This window comes from Egretta garzetta, unplaced genomic scaffold (genome assembly GCF_000687185.1).
Source record: "Egretta garzetta isolate BGI_Z169 unplaced genomic scaffold, ASM68718v1 scaffold231, whole genome shotgun sequence".
Taxonomy (NCBI): Eukaryota; Metazoa; Chordata; class Aves; order Pelecaniformes; family Ardeidae; genus Egretta; species Egretta garzetta.
The window spans coordinates 262,957-279,708 of NW_009258727.1; the positions used below are offsets into that span (position 1 = coordinate 262,957).

The window sequence follows — 16,752 nt, forward strand, 5'->3', positions numbered from 1 at the left end:
TGCAGGACCCAGCACTCGGCCTTGTTGAACCTCATACAATTGGCCTCGGCCCATTGATCCAGCCTGTCCAGGTCCCTCTGCAGAGCTCTCCTCCCTTTGAGCAGATCGACACTCCCTCCTAGTTTGGTGTCATCTGCAAACTCACTGAGGGTGCACTGAATCCCCTTGTCCAGGTTGTTAATAAAGATATTAAACAGAACTGGCCCCAGTACTGAGCCCTGGGGAACACTGCTTGTGACTGGCCACTAACTGGATTAACCCCATTCACCACCACCCTTTGGGCTCAGCCATCCAGCCAGCTTTTTACCCAGCAAAGGGTATGCCCGTCCAAGCCATGGGCAGACAGTTTCTCCAGCAGAATGCTGTGGGAAATGGTGTCCAGGTAGACAACAATCACAGCCTTTCCCTCATCCCCTAACTGGGTCACCTGGTCATAGAAGGAGATCAGGTTAGTCAAGCAGGACCTGCCTTTGATAAACCCATGCTGACTGGGCCTGATCACCTGGTTGTCCTGTATGTGGCACATGATGGCACTCAAGATGATCTGCTCCATGACCTTCCCTGGCACCAAGGTCAGACTGACAGGCCTGTAGTTCCCTGGATCCTCCTTCCGGCCCTTCTTGCGGATGAGCATCACATTTGCTAACCTCCAGTCAACTGGGACCTCCCTGGTTAGCCAATTGGCATAAATGACGGCAAGCGGCTTAGTGAGCACCTCCGCCACCTCCCTCAGTACCCTTGGGTGGATCCCATCGGTCCCATAGACTCATGTGTGTCTAAGTGGTGTACCAGGTCGCTAACCATTTCCCCTTGGATTATGGGGGCTTCATTCTGCTCCCTGTCCCTGTCTTCCAGCATGGGGGGCTGGGTACCTGGAGAACAACTGGTCTGACTATTAAAGACTGAGGCAAAGACGGCATTAAGTACCTCAGCCTTTTCCTCATCCTTTTTCAATATGTTTCCCCCCGCATCCAATAAAGGATGAAGAGTCTCCTTAGCCCTCCTTTTGTTGCTGCTGTATTTATAGAAACATTTTTAATTGTCTTTTATGTCAGTAGCCAGATTAGGTTCTAGTTGGGCTTTGGCCCTTCTAATTTTCTCCCTGTGTAATCTCACGATACCCTTGTGGTCCTCCGGAGTTGCCCACCCCTTCTTCCAAAGGTCATAAACTCTCCTTTTCTTCCTGAGTTCCAGCCAAAGCTCTCTGTTCAGCCAGGCTAGTTTTCTTCCCCACCAGCTCATCTTTCAGCACATGTGGATGGCCTGCTCCTGTGCCATTATTTCCTTCTTGAAGAATGTCCAGCCTTCTTGCACTCCTTTGCCCTTAAGGACTGCCTCCCAAGAGACTCTGTCAACCAGGCTCCTAAACAGGCTAAAGTCTGTCCTCCACAAGTCTGAGGTAGCAGTTTTGCTGACCCTCTCCTTACTTCTCCAGGAATTGAAAACTATTGTCATTTTGTGATCGCTATGCTTAAGATGGCTTCCAACCATCACATCACCTGCAAGTCCTTGTCTGTTCGCAAACACCCGCCCTGGTTGGCTCGCTCACTACATATCACTACATACTCAAGTCCAGCTTGATAAATAGAAATGTCAACATTTTATTTGAAGAATCCTGCACCCCAAAGGGGTTTTGGTTCCTGAAATTCAGCAGGGATCAGGCCCACAAGGACACTCATATGCCTTTCATTCATTTCCCTGAGATGTATGTGTCTGCTGGGGAGAGAAGGGGGACTTAAAAATTTATTTTGTCTACACGAAGTTGATTATGCCAGACAATAACAGTAATGTCACCACTGTGTAAAGCCAATGAACCCAAATTGATTTTCAAGTGAAGGCTACAGGTATGAAGCTGAACCCCCTCCTTGCTGGTAGTCCAGCCCTTAGGAGTGCTGCCCCTGGTGTGCTGCTCTGTGGAACAAGAGACACATACACCTCCCCACCATCAGCTCAGTGTAGAGGGATGGGGCAGGGCACGTGCAGCCCATACTGGACCTGCACTCCTGACAACCTGGACGAGGAGCCGCCCCTTCACCCTGCAGAACCTCTGACTTAGCCCGCACGCACTGTGGATTACACTCGGTGCAAGGAAGCAGTTGCTCACTTTTTTGTTTATCTTTGATGTTTTGTTTGTTTTGCATCAGTGGAGCACTACTCTGAACAATGTTTTGATTTTCATTTGTTTTTTTTCCCCCCAGGGCTTCAGCAGCAGGGCACCTGAAGGCTTTGCAAGCCTTGATGATTTAAGCCTCCCAACCAGCTTGTGGGGTCAGTGTCACCTCCCTGTTACAGATGGGAAGAGACAGGCACAGGCAGTGAGTGAGTAACCCGAAGTCATGTGGCTTTCTGCCATTTGTGAGGTGATGGTAACTCAGCTCCTTCCAACAGATCCCTGCCTCTTTCACACTACGCTTGCTACAGCTTGTGCAGAGAATGAAGCACAACGAAGCCTACACTAAAGGCCACTTGCAACACGCAACCTCTTATGACAAGAACAAGAAGTACCCCGCTCTCCAGACCCACGAAGTTCAACCTACAACTGAGCACGTTTTAAATGTGCACACAGACATTTAAATCAGATTCCAAATAACTTTTAATTTTAATGGAAGCTGGGTACACAGAGATCTCAGTAAGGAAATCAACTTCAGCTCCTTTTGTTTTATCTATGTGAATGAATTAATTCATCACTCAAACCCTTGGATATTCAAACACTGGCTTTAGTGCTGGACTCCTAAATCTATGCTGCATAATTAAATTGTTCAGTCCTGCATGCTGCACACCCACACTTCTCATAACAGATGAACTGGGACTGTTACATTATTTTTGATGTCTCAGAAAGCTTTTAGGACTTTTAAACAGATGAGAAGGTGCTAACCCAGTTTGAAATTCCAGTGTTGCATTTCTCCTGCTGAGTGACACCCTGTAGACATGTCTTCCTCCGTGACCCTTGTCTCAAGCCTTTTTTTAGTGGTATACCAGCTTGCTTTCTCAAGGGGCAAGGGATGGCAGAGGAAGAGGAGTATGGCCCGCAGACCACAGGGTACTGCCACAAAGGAAGTGAGTTTTTCAGATAAGGTCCCTATAGCTATGATATCTACATCTGACATGGCTCTCCAGGTGATCTTGTTTAGCGATGGAGAGGAACAGGCACTTCTGGGCTGTATGTCACCTCATCTGCTGCAGGGTGAAACAAACAAGACTTGACAGGTTGCCCAGGGAAGTGGTCAAGTCCCCATCCCTGGAGGTATTTAAAAGACAGGTAGACGAGGTGCTTAAGGACATGGTTTAGTGGTGGGGTAGCAGTGTTAGGTTAACGGTTGGACTTGATGATCTTAAAGGTCTTTTCCAACCTAAATGATTCTATGATTCTATTTCTCTTTACTTTATAAAGGAAACCAGGACAACTAGTTCCAGCGCAAGTGTCTATGTTGTAGACATCTGTGTTTAGCAACCCAAACCACACCTGAGGTGTCCATACCATGACTGAGAGAGGAATTTCCTGAGCAGCCATTTAGCCTCGCTCCAGTCACCTCACTCCCTTAGATTAAAACATGGTAGCACTGTCCATTGACACCTTGGTACACAGGAGACCCATCTCCGGATGTGCTCTGGCCAATAAGCAGGGCATGCTTTGCTCTCCTCTCCGCAGCAGACTACTGCCAGAGACACACGTCAGGGAGGGTTGGAGCAAACCAAAAGTTGCTACCTGAAGCCAATGCATGGCACGTGAAGGCCAGTGTACTGTGGCGTGGGAATAGGCTTTTTGTGTTAGATGGTCCTCAAATCCTGGGCAGGGGTTCAGTCCACGGCACACCAGGAGTGTTAGAAGGAAGAACACAGCAGGAGCAAGGAGGAACATACCCTTGCCTGACCTACACCAAGGGACACCTGTTTGTCTGGATATTCACATTCCTGGCTTTTCACTTCCTTTGCTATTTCTGACATTTGCTCAGTGAATGAAAGAGCTAAAGAAAAGGCATAGCAAGCTGAAATGTCCTGAAAACACTGAGCTGCCTTCTAGCACACCAAAGAGAAAGCTAATCCCCATGTAGAGATGAAGCTGGCCCTGCCACACTACTGTTTGGACCAGACAACCTCTGAAGGTCTCTTCATACCTATCTCTTTTGAGCACTCCACGAATTCCTGACCAACAGATTGCCATGGTAGTTAGGCATGGAAATGGGGCTCAGATGAGGAAATGTCTTTGTAGATGCACTGCAAGTACTGGGGGTAAGTTAAACTGCAAGAAGGGAGCTGTGATACAGGCTTCCCTCCTCTTCCAACCCACTCAACAATCTGCTCTTGAGATATCAAAATAAAGAGAGATCTAGGCCTCATTCCACTGGAATTTTGTGTTTGTATATATTACATACACACATACTAGTATATTTTTGTATATTAAATTTTCATACTAGTGGCTCTGCTTACTTACATACAAACTGACTGAACCCACTAAACTCTGGACAGGAATTGCTGTCGGTGCCCTGCAAGCTGTGGTGCGAGGGCAAGCGGGGCTGCGGCGAGCTCAGACAACTCACCAACTTGCGTATTTCACATTCTAGGTTCTGAATACAGTCCAGTTTCCTCTTGCGGCAGCGCTGAGCGGCAATTCGGTTCTTGCTGCGCCGGCGGACATCATGGATGAACTCGAGCTGCTCTGAGGTTAGCTTGTGCATCTTTATCATCATCTGGAAATCATTCCTTGGAAGATCTGTGATTTGATCAACAGGAAAAGGAAGTTTCACCTAAAACAAACAAATACAAGGCAAGAGCAGAGTCATATTTTGCTTGGTGAATGCAAGTCAAACAGCAGTGAGCGGAAGGATGATTACCTGTGCTGCCACCCCCTAAATAAACCACACACCAAGTTTTACATTGAGCAAGTTTTTAACGCTCCCTTGTGGCACATTGTGGAGGTCCAGCTGGTAAGGATCAGATTATAATTGTACTGAAATCAGCAGTATAGATGAATCCAAAGTAAAAATTTCATCGTTCTAAAAAGCTTTAACAGATCTTGCATTAAAAGAAGGCTCGGTCCACTAAGAGACATGGCCTTTTTGAAACAGTGAAGTACCTTGCTGCTATTAATTTTAAACTAGTTTCAAGTAATGGGCTATTACCGCAGCAGGAAACCTGTCTCTGCATGGCCTGCAGAACTGAAAGTTTGATTAGGTGTGAGGTTAAAAATGCAACCTGACGCTTCAAGTGGATGAAAAATACCATATCGCAATTAGGAAAGGCAGCCTAATCAGCATTGCAACTGAACAGTACACCATATAAGAAGAAAGGGTTAGATGAGTGTGATGCAACATACCCTACCCTGCTAGAATATATACATTTTGAAATAAACCCATATTTGCTGACATTCTAATATTTTTGTAGATTGAAGACCACCCAAGTTGCATTTCTTGAAAAAAACCCCGAACAGTTTAAAACCTCAGCTACTTGCAGTAAAACATTTTTCCATTTTGACTGTAGACCATGCGACAGTAGCTCCAGGTTCTGACTTCAGGAATTCCAACCATCTCTCCAACTCCTACCAATTATGCATTAAAGCAAAGCAAAACACAAAGCTCCTGACAGCTTGGAGCTACAAACACACACTGTCTCGAAACCTGGAGAGTGGCGGATGCGCTCAAAGACTTCTGTTAGCTTTTCCCCCCCCCCCAAACCTATCAGCCTGCTCAAATCAAAGTGAGCACCTCTCCCAACAAAACTTGCTTTGCTCGTAGCTTTAGTTGGATAACATGACTATCAAAACCCCAGTATTCCTCAGTGGACTGCTGTGTTTGGTGGTCAAATAAGAATCAGTTGACAAAGCTGAAAGAGATGACAACTGAGTAACTCAACTGACCCCCTTTCTTTTTTTGAGTCATACCCACACTGCCCAAAAGATGGCAGTAAATATTTACATTTCTGTCCCCACTTGGTACAATCCAACCTCTTGAACAAGGACACTATTCTGCATGCAGGCTGCCAAAAAAGATATGACTTAAGTTGCTCCAGCCAAGCAAAAGATGGGTTGAATACATTCATTTGATATTTAGAACATGGTTATCGTCTTCAAATGGTGCACTTAGAAATAAGTTATTTTCATCGGAAAGCTGAGTTTATTTATGCAGAACAGTTTGCTGAGGACACAGGTACACAAACACACAGCAGTGTCCGCTGGCACTGACAGTCATGGACCCTTGCTGGGTGCCTGGACCTGCCGATAAACCAGCTGCTTGCTTTGTTTATGAACTTGCATTTTCTTGTGCTCTTCTATCATTGCCCTGTGCACCTCCAAGCCTGGGCCACGTGAAATTCCGTGCATCCTTTCGGACGGTTTCATGCCCTGAACATTGCCCCTCTGTCCCATGTGTCCAGGCACCGCTTCGTAACACACTACTTGACAGGTCAATTTAAACCAGCAAGAAACACCAAACGCTGCTCCAATCCCCCCAGATTCCCCCTTGTACACAGAAAGGCTGACCTTAGGCACGGTGATGTGGACTATCTTGTTTACAGACTGCTAACTAATGACATGAAACCTGTTTGACTTCCCCTCCCTAGCCTTTGGATGGTCAACATAAACTCCGTGTCACTTGCTTTCCTCTCAAGCTTCAACCAGGGTCTGAAAATGAAAACAGCCTGGGCTTTCCTCTGAAAGACACCACAGTTTCACTGCAAAACCAGTCCTTTCACATGCCCAGTTTTTCCGTATTTTCTTAAGTCCAAAGCAGAAAGCAATGTTAACTTTATTTCTGCCTCCCTCTCCCTTTCAAAACATATTTACTTGTAAGGAGGAGATGTGCTCGCAGCTGGAATGGGAATGAAAGGGAAGCAACTTAAATCTGTCAGGTAGAAGTCGCTGAAGGGAAATGGGAAAATAAATAGAAACAGATTCATAAAAAAACCCGAACAAAACAGATTGAAAATAAAACCATCTACACAGCAGGCCAGAGACTGCTATCAGTAAACCCAGCATAATCCCACTCCTGTCATAGGCAGCACTGCGCAGGATTAAAAACCTGAAAGGGAGAGTGGAAGTGAGTCAGACTCATTTCCTTCACCATTCACAGCATTTTTATTGCCTGTCTCCCTCTCCGCAATTAGCTGTCAACTGGAAAAAAAAAAACCACCAAGCCTTTGGCACGGACACAGTGAATAACTGTGCCGGGGTATTGCTGCAGTGAGAGGCCAATGGCGTTTTACGTCGGCGCAGCACAAGGCTCTCGGCTGGTATTTATCACAACAGGGTGTAAGTTGATTTGCAAGAGCTGACGACTGTGCCATGGGTGGGATTCATGTGATCCACTTAAAGCCGTCTGAAATGACGGGTTGGGACTAGCTAGTATCCAGGTCCCTGGTGTTGGCATCGAGGCCAGAGAGGCCTTCGGATGGCCATGCATCCCACACGGCTTCTCCCTCCTCCTGGCTGCAGAAGGAGTGGAGATGAGACTTAGAAAAGATGCTGCACCTTGCAGTATCTAAGGTAGGTGAGAGAAACCCTACCCGAGGTGTCTGAAAAAGCACAGTCAATATTTTCTACGATGTGTAAGAAAAACCCAGCAAGTATGTTTTCTCGTAAACTTTTCTTTTTTGTAACTATGAATTTTATACAGGAAATGACTGTGTAGTCTTTGGTTAGGACTATTTCAAATTAGAAATGTAAGCGGGATTCCTGCTCCTTCCAGGAGTTCCACCAGCCAGAGCTAACTTCACAGAGCTCTAGAATCTTCCCTATCAGCACAATTACTCTTTCCTTGCATTTTTACACCAACAGCAGAGGCTCTGTTTCCACCACACAACAAATAAACCGGCACTTTCTGCCACCTCTGCAGCCTCTATTGCCCCCAACTCTGGCTGATGCACCCCTGAGAGGACAGCCAACCCACCCTGGTGAAAGAAAAAAACTTGTTTATGATTTTGCAGCATTTTTTCCCCCTGTATCAGCATTTGGATGCCAGTGTAAATGCCATTGCTTTGAGTGGCTTAAGTACCAGCAGCGATCTAGACAGACAGGGACAGCCATTGACTCAGCATATGAAAGGCCCATATATAACCAATTAATTCCTTCAAGCTTCACTAGTTAGTGCCAGCTTGGATCATATGCCAGTTACTGCTGCGTCGCTCACGTACTGTACTAGTTACTGGCCGCCTCTCCCCCCCCCCCCCCCCCCCCACTTTTTCTTCAAGATAAAGGAAAGGACCAAGGCACTCACATTCACGCACATTAAAACATAAATGTCAAGTGTTGGGAATTTCCTTATCTGAGGAGTAACATTAGCTTTTTCACTCTTTCTTTATATCTAAATTTCAACATCATCTTCCTTAAGCTGCCAAGTGCTATAAAGTCAACAAACTTCCCAAGCCTGGCTTAACATCACAGTAACTACAAGGATTCATGTATTAGCCATAAGAAAAAGTAATCATTATGTATTGGGTGTGGAAGGGTGGAACTCAAGGTACCAGCTTGACCTTTATAAATGGTTCAAAATCTTAGTCAGTTGCTCCAGAGTTGTAAGAAATAAAAGTGTTGCCTTAATACCTTTAAATTGAAAGCCAGAGTTATTGAAAGCCTCCGATGCCTAAAATTGCCCAGCCCTTGGAAAGCTCTCAGGACCCACCCAAGCAATCTAGCACAGAGGCTGAATCATATCAATGCTTTTTTGATGTAGAAAGGCATAATTTACTTCACATAGAAGAGCCCAACACATTAATGTTTTTCTTAGTATCTTCCTTAGGATGCAAGTCTGTCTCCCACAAATGCTCAGGAAGAAATTAATCCTAGGACAGGAATTGAGGTGTATCCACCTGTGTTAGGGGCTTGACTGCCTACACACTATTTCAGGCACTGCTTGTGGTCCCAGAGAGTAGGGACCTACCTGATTTCACTTGGACAGAGGCTATCTAAGATGCACAAAGCCAATGGGCCACACTTTGCGTAAGAGAGATGGCAGGCAGGATGCACTCTCACTTGTTTCTTCACCCCACTTTCTGCTGCCATAGGTAAAGCCTTCAAAGCACCTCTTCTTCTCAGGTGTCAACCACACCAAGATGGCAGAGGTCTGCAAGAGAATGGTGAACCCAAGCAGCAAAGATCTATCACTGTGTCAACAAACCAGGTCTGAAAGGGGCTTGATCAGCAGGTCCCACTGCAAACAGCCTGTCCTATCTGCCACAACACAAACTGATGGCCATGTAGTTGCCCGGGGTCAACTCCAGCCTCTCCTCTGAGGGCTACGAGAGGTGTTTGGTGAGCAAATGCTGCCTGAGAGGGCACTGATGTGCTCTTATTGGAGGCAGACTGGGTAACCTTTTGATTTGCCACCTGACGCAGAGAACTGGGGGAAGGGGTTAGTCCCATGGCTGCGGGTGTTAACCCAACCATCAGGAGATGTGGATGGAGTTCTCATCCTTTAGCCCATGACTTGGACTTGCATTCAGCTCATACACCACTGGTGCTGGACTGACCTCCTCCCGTTCACTGCTCGCAGTGTCCCCAGCTTCCAGCTCTACAAAGGGCATGGCAATGCAGTACTCCTGCCCATTAACAGGCTTTTCTGTGAACAGGGATAGCACAGAAATCCCAACAGAAGCTGTAGGTGCATTTGAGAAGGGCAGATCAGGCAGTGAAATGAGGGGGGATAATGTGCAGTATTTCTCTGAAAAATCTGCCTTTGCAGAAAAAATATAAGAACTGGAAAGAGTCCTTCAAGAGCTTCAGCAAGGGCTTCAGCTCACGGCATAATGGAACTGACTGTAGGCTGCAATGAAATCATACAGTGTTCAAAAGGACCTTCCTGAAATTTCAAGCTTGTAATGGGAAACTCTCACTGTTGTTGTAATCCAGTAATTCTCTGCTACCAGCATGGATACCATTCCTACTGAAGAGAGGACAGAAAACAAAACTGCCATGAAGCTTATCTTGCAAGAGCAGTATTTGACAAGACTCCATTTAACCAGATGTTGCCAAACACAATTCCCAGTGCTCTCCTGATGCCACCAAGGATCCTGGTCAGGAGAGCATCCACCAGAGAAGAACGTGGAGAGTAACTTTCTCGTTTTCAAATTTATAAGCCTAAAAAGATCAGGAAAGCTGGGGTGACCGGTCACCAAATTCTGAGGAGGAACTATATACAAAAGCAAATTAACAACTTAAAATGCATTTTCCTTGTTTGTCCTTCTTTCTGCATAACGCTCTTTATTGAGTAGAACCATTAAGCAGTGACAAAGACTCAGCTTAGGTAACTCAGCACAGCTCCAGCAGATTTCTGGTAGGGCAACTTTGGTTTATCCCCTTTTACTGGGGCTCTGACTTTGCTAAGCATCAGCAGCCGAACAGAGGAAGGGTGGCTGCCTGTCACTTAACATGGAGGGGTTTGGACTCTCACTGAAGCTTATTTGCCTACGCTATCCTCAATCGTCCAACTGCATTAGCTCTGCTTTTATGAACATTTCCTTTGAAAAGTGAGTCACTAACCCAGGTGGGAAATTCTTTTGAAATATAAATGAAAGACACATTGAATGCAATTCTCTAGTTAGTAATAGTTCTTGGAAAACTCCACCTCTTACCTCCTCCTCCCCTTGTTTATTCTTTTCCTAAGAAAACTCACTCATCAAATTAGACTGAGCTGAGATTTCTTTTAAACTGGTTTAGCAGCACAATATTTTTTACAAGTTTTCTAGCAGAAAAAAACCCAGAGATAGTTGCTGAAGAAAATGAATATAAAGAAAAGTAGGTAGTGCTGAAGTTTCTGTTCCTAAGTAGGTTAACAGATTGACTACTTCCTTCTCAACAATTCATTATTTCAGGGCTTATTGTTTTGTTGTTGCTATTTTAAGCAGGATTGTCAGAACCTGCCTGCAAGCACCGAGAGTAAGTCTTCTCTCTAGTATTATATTCCAATAATTGATTTTTAATAACCTGTGGAGGCCTGAGGGAGCTGGGTGAAAAGAGCAACACAAACTGTTAAATGTTTCTGTAAAGTCCCAGCAGATCAAGTAATGGCCCCATTCCTGCAACTCTGTAACATAGGGATATCCCACACTGCACTTGCTGCTTCTACCGTGAAGCCTTAAGAAAGGGAAATCTCAGAAGATTCTGGGTGGCACCCTTAACAGGAAGGAAAACGAAAGGCAAAGACATAGAATCATAGAATCATCTAGGTTGGAAAAGACCTTTAAGATCATCGAGTCCAACCGTTAACCTAACATTGCCATCCCACCGCTAAACCATGTCCGTAAGCACCACATCTATCCTTCCTTTAAATACTTCCAGGGATGGGGACTCGACCATCTCCCTGGGCAGCCCATTCCAGAGCCTGACAACCCTTTCTTTGAAGAAATTTTTCCTAATGTCCAACCTAAACCTGCCCTGTCGCAACTTCAGACCATTCAGACATCCCTGAGAGGATTAACCAGCAGTGTTATGGGGACCACCACCTCCTCTGACACTCGCACCCCTGTACAGGACGGGGAGGCTGGCCACAGAGCAGGGCCACCTTCACCCACACGGCACTGACGCCGAGCCCTAGCACCAAACAACCTGGGCCCGTGCTCCTGAACAGCATGCATCTGCGGGAAAGCAGATTGCCCAAAAAAAGCAGAGAGAAGAAACCTTTCACCTACTTCTCACACAATCAATACATCGGCAAATTATGTTTCATGACATTAACTCTGGCACCGACAGCACTCCAGGACCCAAATCAGGACAATCAGGACCATCGAAGTCCAAATTCCAGGGGAACTGAGCAGCCCTGTGAGATAACTGAGGGTCAGAGTCCATCAGGCTTATTCTCATCAGGCCGTCCCACCTGAACGAAAGCCCACCCGCAGCAGAAGAGCCTGCGCGGCTGCTCTCCGGAGGGGCGAGCACCTGCGTGTCACCCCCAGCTATCTTATCAGCTGCTTTTTGAAGAGAAGCCCAGCAAACACTCTGTCAACTGATATGACAGGGGGCAAGGGACCCATCTGGGAAGTCGTCATGACAGCAAGGGCAAACCGACAATTTTGGGAATGGAGAAGGATTGCCATGCAGCTTAAGGGGAGGCAAATGACAGAAAGCAGTCCCTTTCAGAGTGCTGTTGAGTCTCTCCTGCTGTTTTAATGGCAGCCAAACTGCTAGAAGTGACTTACACAAGAACTTCCTGCTGCCATTAGGTATTTTCTACTGCCTGGTTTAACATTCTGCCTGGTTAAACCTTCACTGAGGTTTCCACAGCAGCAGATCTTGCAGGATACACACTCCAAGTCGCTGTATAAATACAACCTTGTTTAATGAGACTGCAATGTCCTTTCTTGTATTGGTAACAACCTTTACAAATTCATTTTTCAGACAAAATCTGTACCGCAGCACTGGTGTGATCTATTTACCCTTTGCTTGCTCACGATAGGCAGTGCAACCTCACACAGAATTAATTTCCTCACTACATTTTTAATGCCTAGCAGTCCTAATCAAAATGCCCTGGGGGGAAAAAAAAAAAAGAAAAAGAAAAAAGGAAGCTTTATCAGCAGTCCCAGGGAGAAAACTTGCTTAGCATGGTGCAGAAAATCTTCCCAGGAGGAAACCAGCAGCAAAACCAGGAGGGGCGCAAACCCTGCCTAACAGTACCCCAGAGCCAGACACGCCTGCCTGCCAGCGGCACACCAGGACGGCCTCCCGTACCCCCCGCTTGCTCCTCTCGTGCACGTCTCTCCTCTCATCCATGCGCTCCTGCACACATTTGCACACTTTTTTCAGGAAACCACCACCAATCCCCTATACCCTTCTCATTTGACTCTTCCGGACTCATTTCTGCTGCAGCATCTCCACACAATTAGCCAATTATGACAGCTAATTAGTCATCAAACCCCAAAAGGCTAACCTCCCGCCCTCTTCACTGCCTCACACTGTGCATTAGCCCTTGCTGAGCCAGCAGCACACGTGGGTGGAGATCCGAGGCTCCCCTGGGTCCCACTCCCTGCTCCCTTCTGCCCCTCATAAAGGCAGGACTTCACCGAGTAACCTTGGTATTGCCAAGCAGAGTGGTTCTGCTGTAGGGCTTCCCAAATGAGGTCCTACACACAGTATCCCAGGCAGCCTTCCAAGGAGATTCCTGCACTGTCCCCAGCTCAGGATGTGGGGACAAACAAGAACTGTCCTCTCAAAACCACAGGTACAGCATGACAGGGCTTAGGACACCAGAGGCTCCCCAGGCTCGTCAGCTCTTCTTTAGAGCTAAGTGGAAAACCACCCAACTAGAGGAATCATCCACGTCTGTTTTGAAGGTATCTTCCAGAGCTTGGGATGTAGCTGGAATAAGGACTGCGGGATAAAATAAAGTTCACTCTTTTCATCCCTAGCCTACAACTAAGCCCAACTGGTTCTGTCCTGGGTGTTCACATCCTGTGAACCCCCCAAACTTGCACTCGCCGCTCCCTGCTCTGAAGCACAAGCTCTCAGTGGAGCATTTCAGCATTACTAGAGGAGCCAGATACATGATTTTGCCCAGACGCTTCCCAGGTCATGCAGTTTCCTAATGAAACTCTATGAAAACATCCAGTCTTTTTTCCGTTATTGGGCTCCACAATGCTTCCCCATGATTTAAATCTTCCTTCAAACTAGTGACTTCACACAGTTTATTTGATCATGATTAGCCAGTTATCACCGCAGCATCTCCAGCTGGCCCATCTCTAGTTTTAAAGCAGGCCCTCTTTCTCCTCCCTCTCGCGGGAGAGCTGCATGACAATTCATAGCTTGCTCTCCAGTCCCCAACTGTCCCCTGTTCTCCTAACAGTCCTGTACATTAAAGGATAACTTCTCTTCTGCGAGAGGCGCGTGCACATGCACACACACACAAGATGGCTTGAACGCTACTCCCGCAGCTGAGGGTGGCAAGCTATGCAACCATTCAAGTCATTTCACACCTCCTCCTCCTCCTTGCACTCTGCCTCCCCTACTCGGGCTGTTAGCGACATGCAGCAGGGGCTCTTGGTGCAGGCTGCCTGGCCCTTGGTGCCAGCAAAGGCGTGGCCTGAGGTTGCTCAAACACACCAGCAGCAGCAACAAGCGGAGGTGGAACCACCTCGGCAAACTAAGGATGAGGAATGGTGCTTTGTGCCACAGGCGAGGGAGGGAGCAGGACAGGACACTCACTGCTAGTAGACTCAATCAATGCACATCAATAGAGCACATCAATGCGCTCTCATCAGCAGTTTGCTGTTGCCCCATACCCAAATTCTGGTAAGCGCCAAACACCTCAGAGGTCAAGCAGACCTATTTACGTGAAGTCAACCATGCGCAGCAGCTGACGAGGGAATAAATAGAAGTTACTCTTTGCCTCTACAAACAAAGAAAGTGCTGGGGAAATGCCAAGTCATTCGAGAGAATAAAGGAGCTATTAATTGGGTCACAACGACTGTGATATATGTACTTATCTTAAATCCCTACCTCATGCCCTCTGTCTTGCACAGGACATGATTCACTGTCTGCTTCTGAGAATGACCCAGACTCATCGCTGGAGTTTGTTCCATAGGATGGCTCACATTTAATCTGGGCTCGGACTGGGTTGTACAATCCATCCCCCACCACGCCAGGCTCCTGGTGCTCGGGCGCCAGGAATCGGGGGCCTTGGGAGCAAGGGGAAGAGGAGAGCTCGCAAAGACGCAGACTGCAGGGAGAGCCGCCGCTGCCGTCCTCTGCGTACGAGTAGGAAGAGCACGAACTGGAGGTCCTGGTTCTGGTTTCCAAAGGAGGAGAGCGAGGGCAAACTTTAATTGGCACCGGACAGCTGGTGTTCGGCCGCATCCTTCCCGGCAAGTGATCAGCTGTCAGTCCGCTGTGCGAATAGGTCTGAGAGCTGGGGAGAGACTGGCTACCGCCAGCCCACAGACCCTTTGGCACAGTCTCAGTGAGGTCTTTGTCCAAGCTGCTCATACCAGAATATGAATGCACTGAAGTGTTTACTTGGTCACAAGCGTTTGAAGAGAATATAACACTCCTCCTGTCCAGTTCCCCTTCTTGCTTACAGAGAGTTTCAAAGCCGGGCCCCCTGAGTGGCGATCCCACTGTGAAGTTGGAAGCATCCTTCTGCATGGCATGGGACTGTCCATAGTTCCCTGTGAAAGGGACGTAATCAGTTTTGTGGTCACCCTGAGTTGTCCCTTTTTCAAAAGGGCATGCTGGACTCCTGCCAAAGTGCTGTTGGGAAGTGCTGGGGAAGCCAACCAAATCTATGCTTTTCGTTCTGTTGAAGAAAGACCGCAAGCAAGAAGGAGAGGACCCACTTTTTGGCCTGTCGACACAAGTGGGGCTTGGCTGTTTCCTGTCCATTTCAACATCCCCTTCTTTATCCCTGATGTCAGGTTCATCTCCAGACAGGCAAAGTGTGATGCTTTCTTCATCGTTCTCTTCATTCTGAGGCTCACTTTTTATCTGCCCCATAGGAAGTCCTGATTTGAGGCCATTTCCAGAGCTCTCTTCGCTGAATGTGCTTGCAAAACCTGAGGTACTGATGTGTGATGTGTTGTAGACATTCTTGGTACAAGCAAGCTGGTATTTCTTGTATCTTGGGTACCGTGTTACTGCATCTTTGTCCAAATTGTCCTTGCTATCTCTCAGCATGTCAGAGTCAGGTAGCATCCCTTCGCCTTTGTCTGCTCCAGCAACAGTGGTTTCAAAATTGAAGGGCTCTTGGTGCATCCTCTCTCTTGGGCAAGATATTTTTGACGTCTCCGATTCCATCGTCTCCTCCTCGTCTCCATCCGAGTTCTCCTCATCGTGCATGCGCTGACAGGTGGTATCTTTTTTGCACAGGAACAGGCCATCTTCGTTGTTCAGCAGTTGCGTCTGGAGGAAGCTGAAGCAGGAGTCCTCCAGGTTGTGCATGCGCAGGAATTCAGCGCAGTGGATGACCTCCTGGATGTTTTCTCTGCTGAGTAACAGCTTAGCAGTGTAGGCAAACTGTAACAATGGACCAAATCCCCTGACAGTGACCTGCAAAAAATAGAGAGGGAAATTGCCAGTGTTACCATCAGCTCTTGCTATCATCCCAAGTCCTTCATCATGCAGTGAGATAACCTAACAGACCTAGCGTCCAGAAATAAACACTGCTCAGTACCAGTTAGTTGTCTATCAGGTCAGCAACGATGCTACATCCACTGCTCCCTTTATGTTGCTCCTGTACATCACTGTACAGGTTGAGCTGAGCATTATTTTTCCCAAATATCTTGAAGACCTATGAACTAAGCTTCTGCTGTAATAAAAGATTGAAAAAAACCCAGTCTGGTGTGGATGCTGCTAATTCTTGGATGGATCCTATTTTAACTGTGACACAGCCCGCTACCCTGAGAGTACCAACTCAAATTTGATTCTTCTGCCCCGATGGAAGCTCTGGTGGACAGTGGTTTCAGGTTTAAGAATATCACAAGTGTTTTGGGAAGGAAACATTTAATACTACAGAACAATTAAACAGAAAATATTTTCCTGCCTCTTTCAAGAGCAAACTGGTTCCTTTTTTTCTTCTCAAATTTTTGCAAGCCATTACTGAATAAATAATAGGTAAGTACTGACTGCACAGCTCTTTTCTCCATCCCATGGAGATTATTCTCCTCATACTGTTCCTGATTTTAGTGAGTCTAAGGTACAGCTCACAGGAAAGAAAACCATATTCATAGTTCAACTGATACAATGGCTCCGAGTCCCACCTCAGTACTTAATTTTTCAGCATTTTCTTTGCAGAAAGAGTAACAACTGTTTCCAGGAGAGTGATCTCCAACCAACTGTTC

General features: G+C 46.7%; 1 protein-coding gene across 1 annotated transcript in view; it reads right to left on the reverse strand.

The window, feature by feature from the left end:
- The window catches only part of BACH2 (BTB domain and CNC homolog 2), a 47,604-nt gene that overhangs the window by 3,078 nt on the left and 27,774 nt on the right, over positions 1–16,752 (reverse strand). The window contains exons 2-3 of the mRNA XM_035888785.1: positions 14,417–15,961; positions 4,539–4,745 (exon numbers count right to left, since the gene is read on the reverse strand). Of these exons, the coding sequence (XP_035744678.1) occupies positions 4,539–4,745; positions 14,417–15,961 (1,752 nt within the window). The remainder of the gene's footprint in view (positions 1–4,538; positions 4,746–14,416; positions 15,962–16,752) is intronic.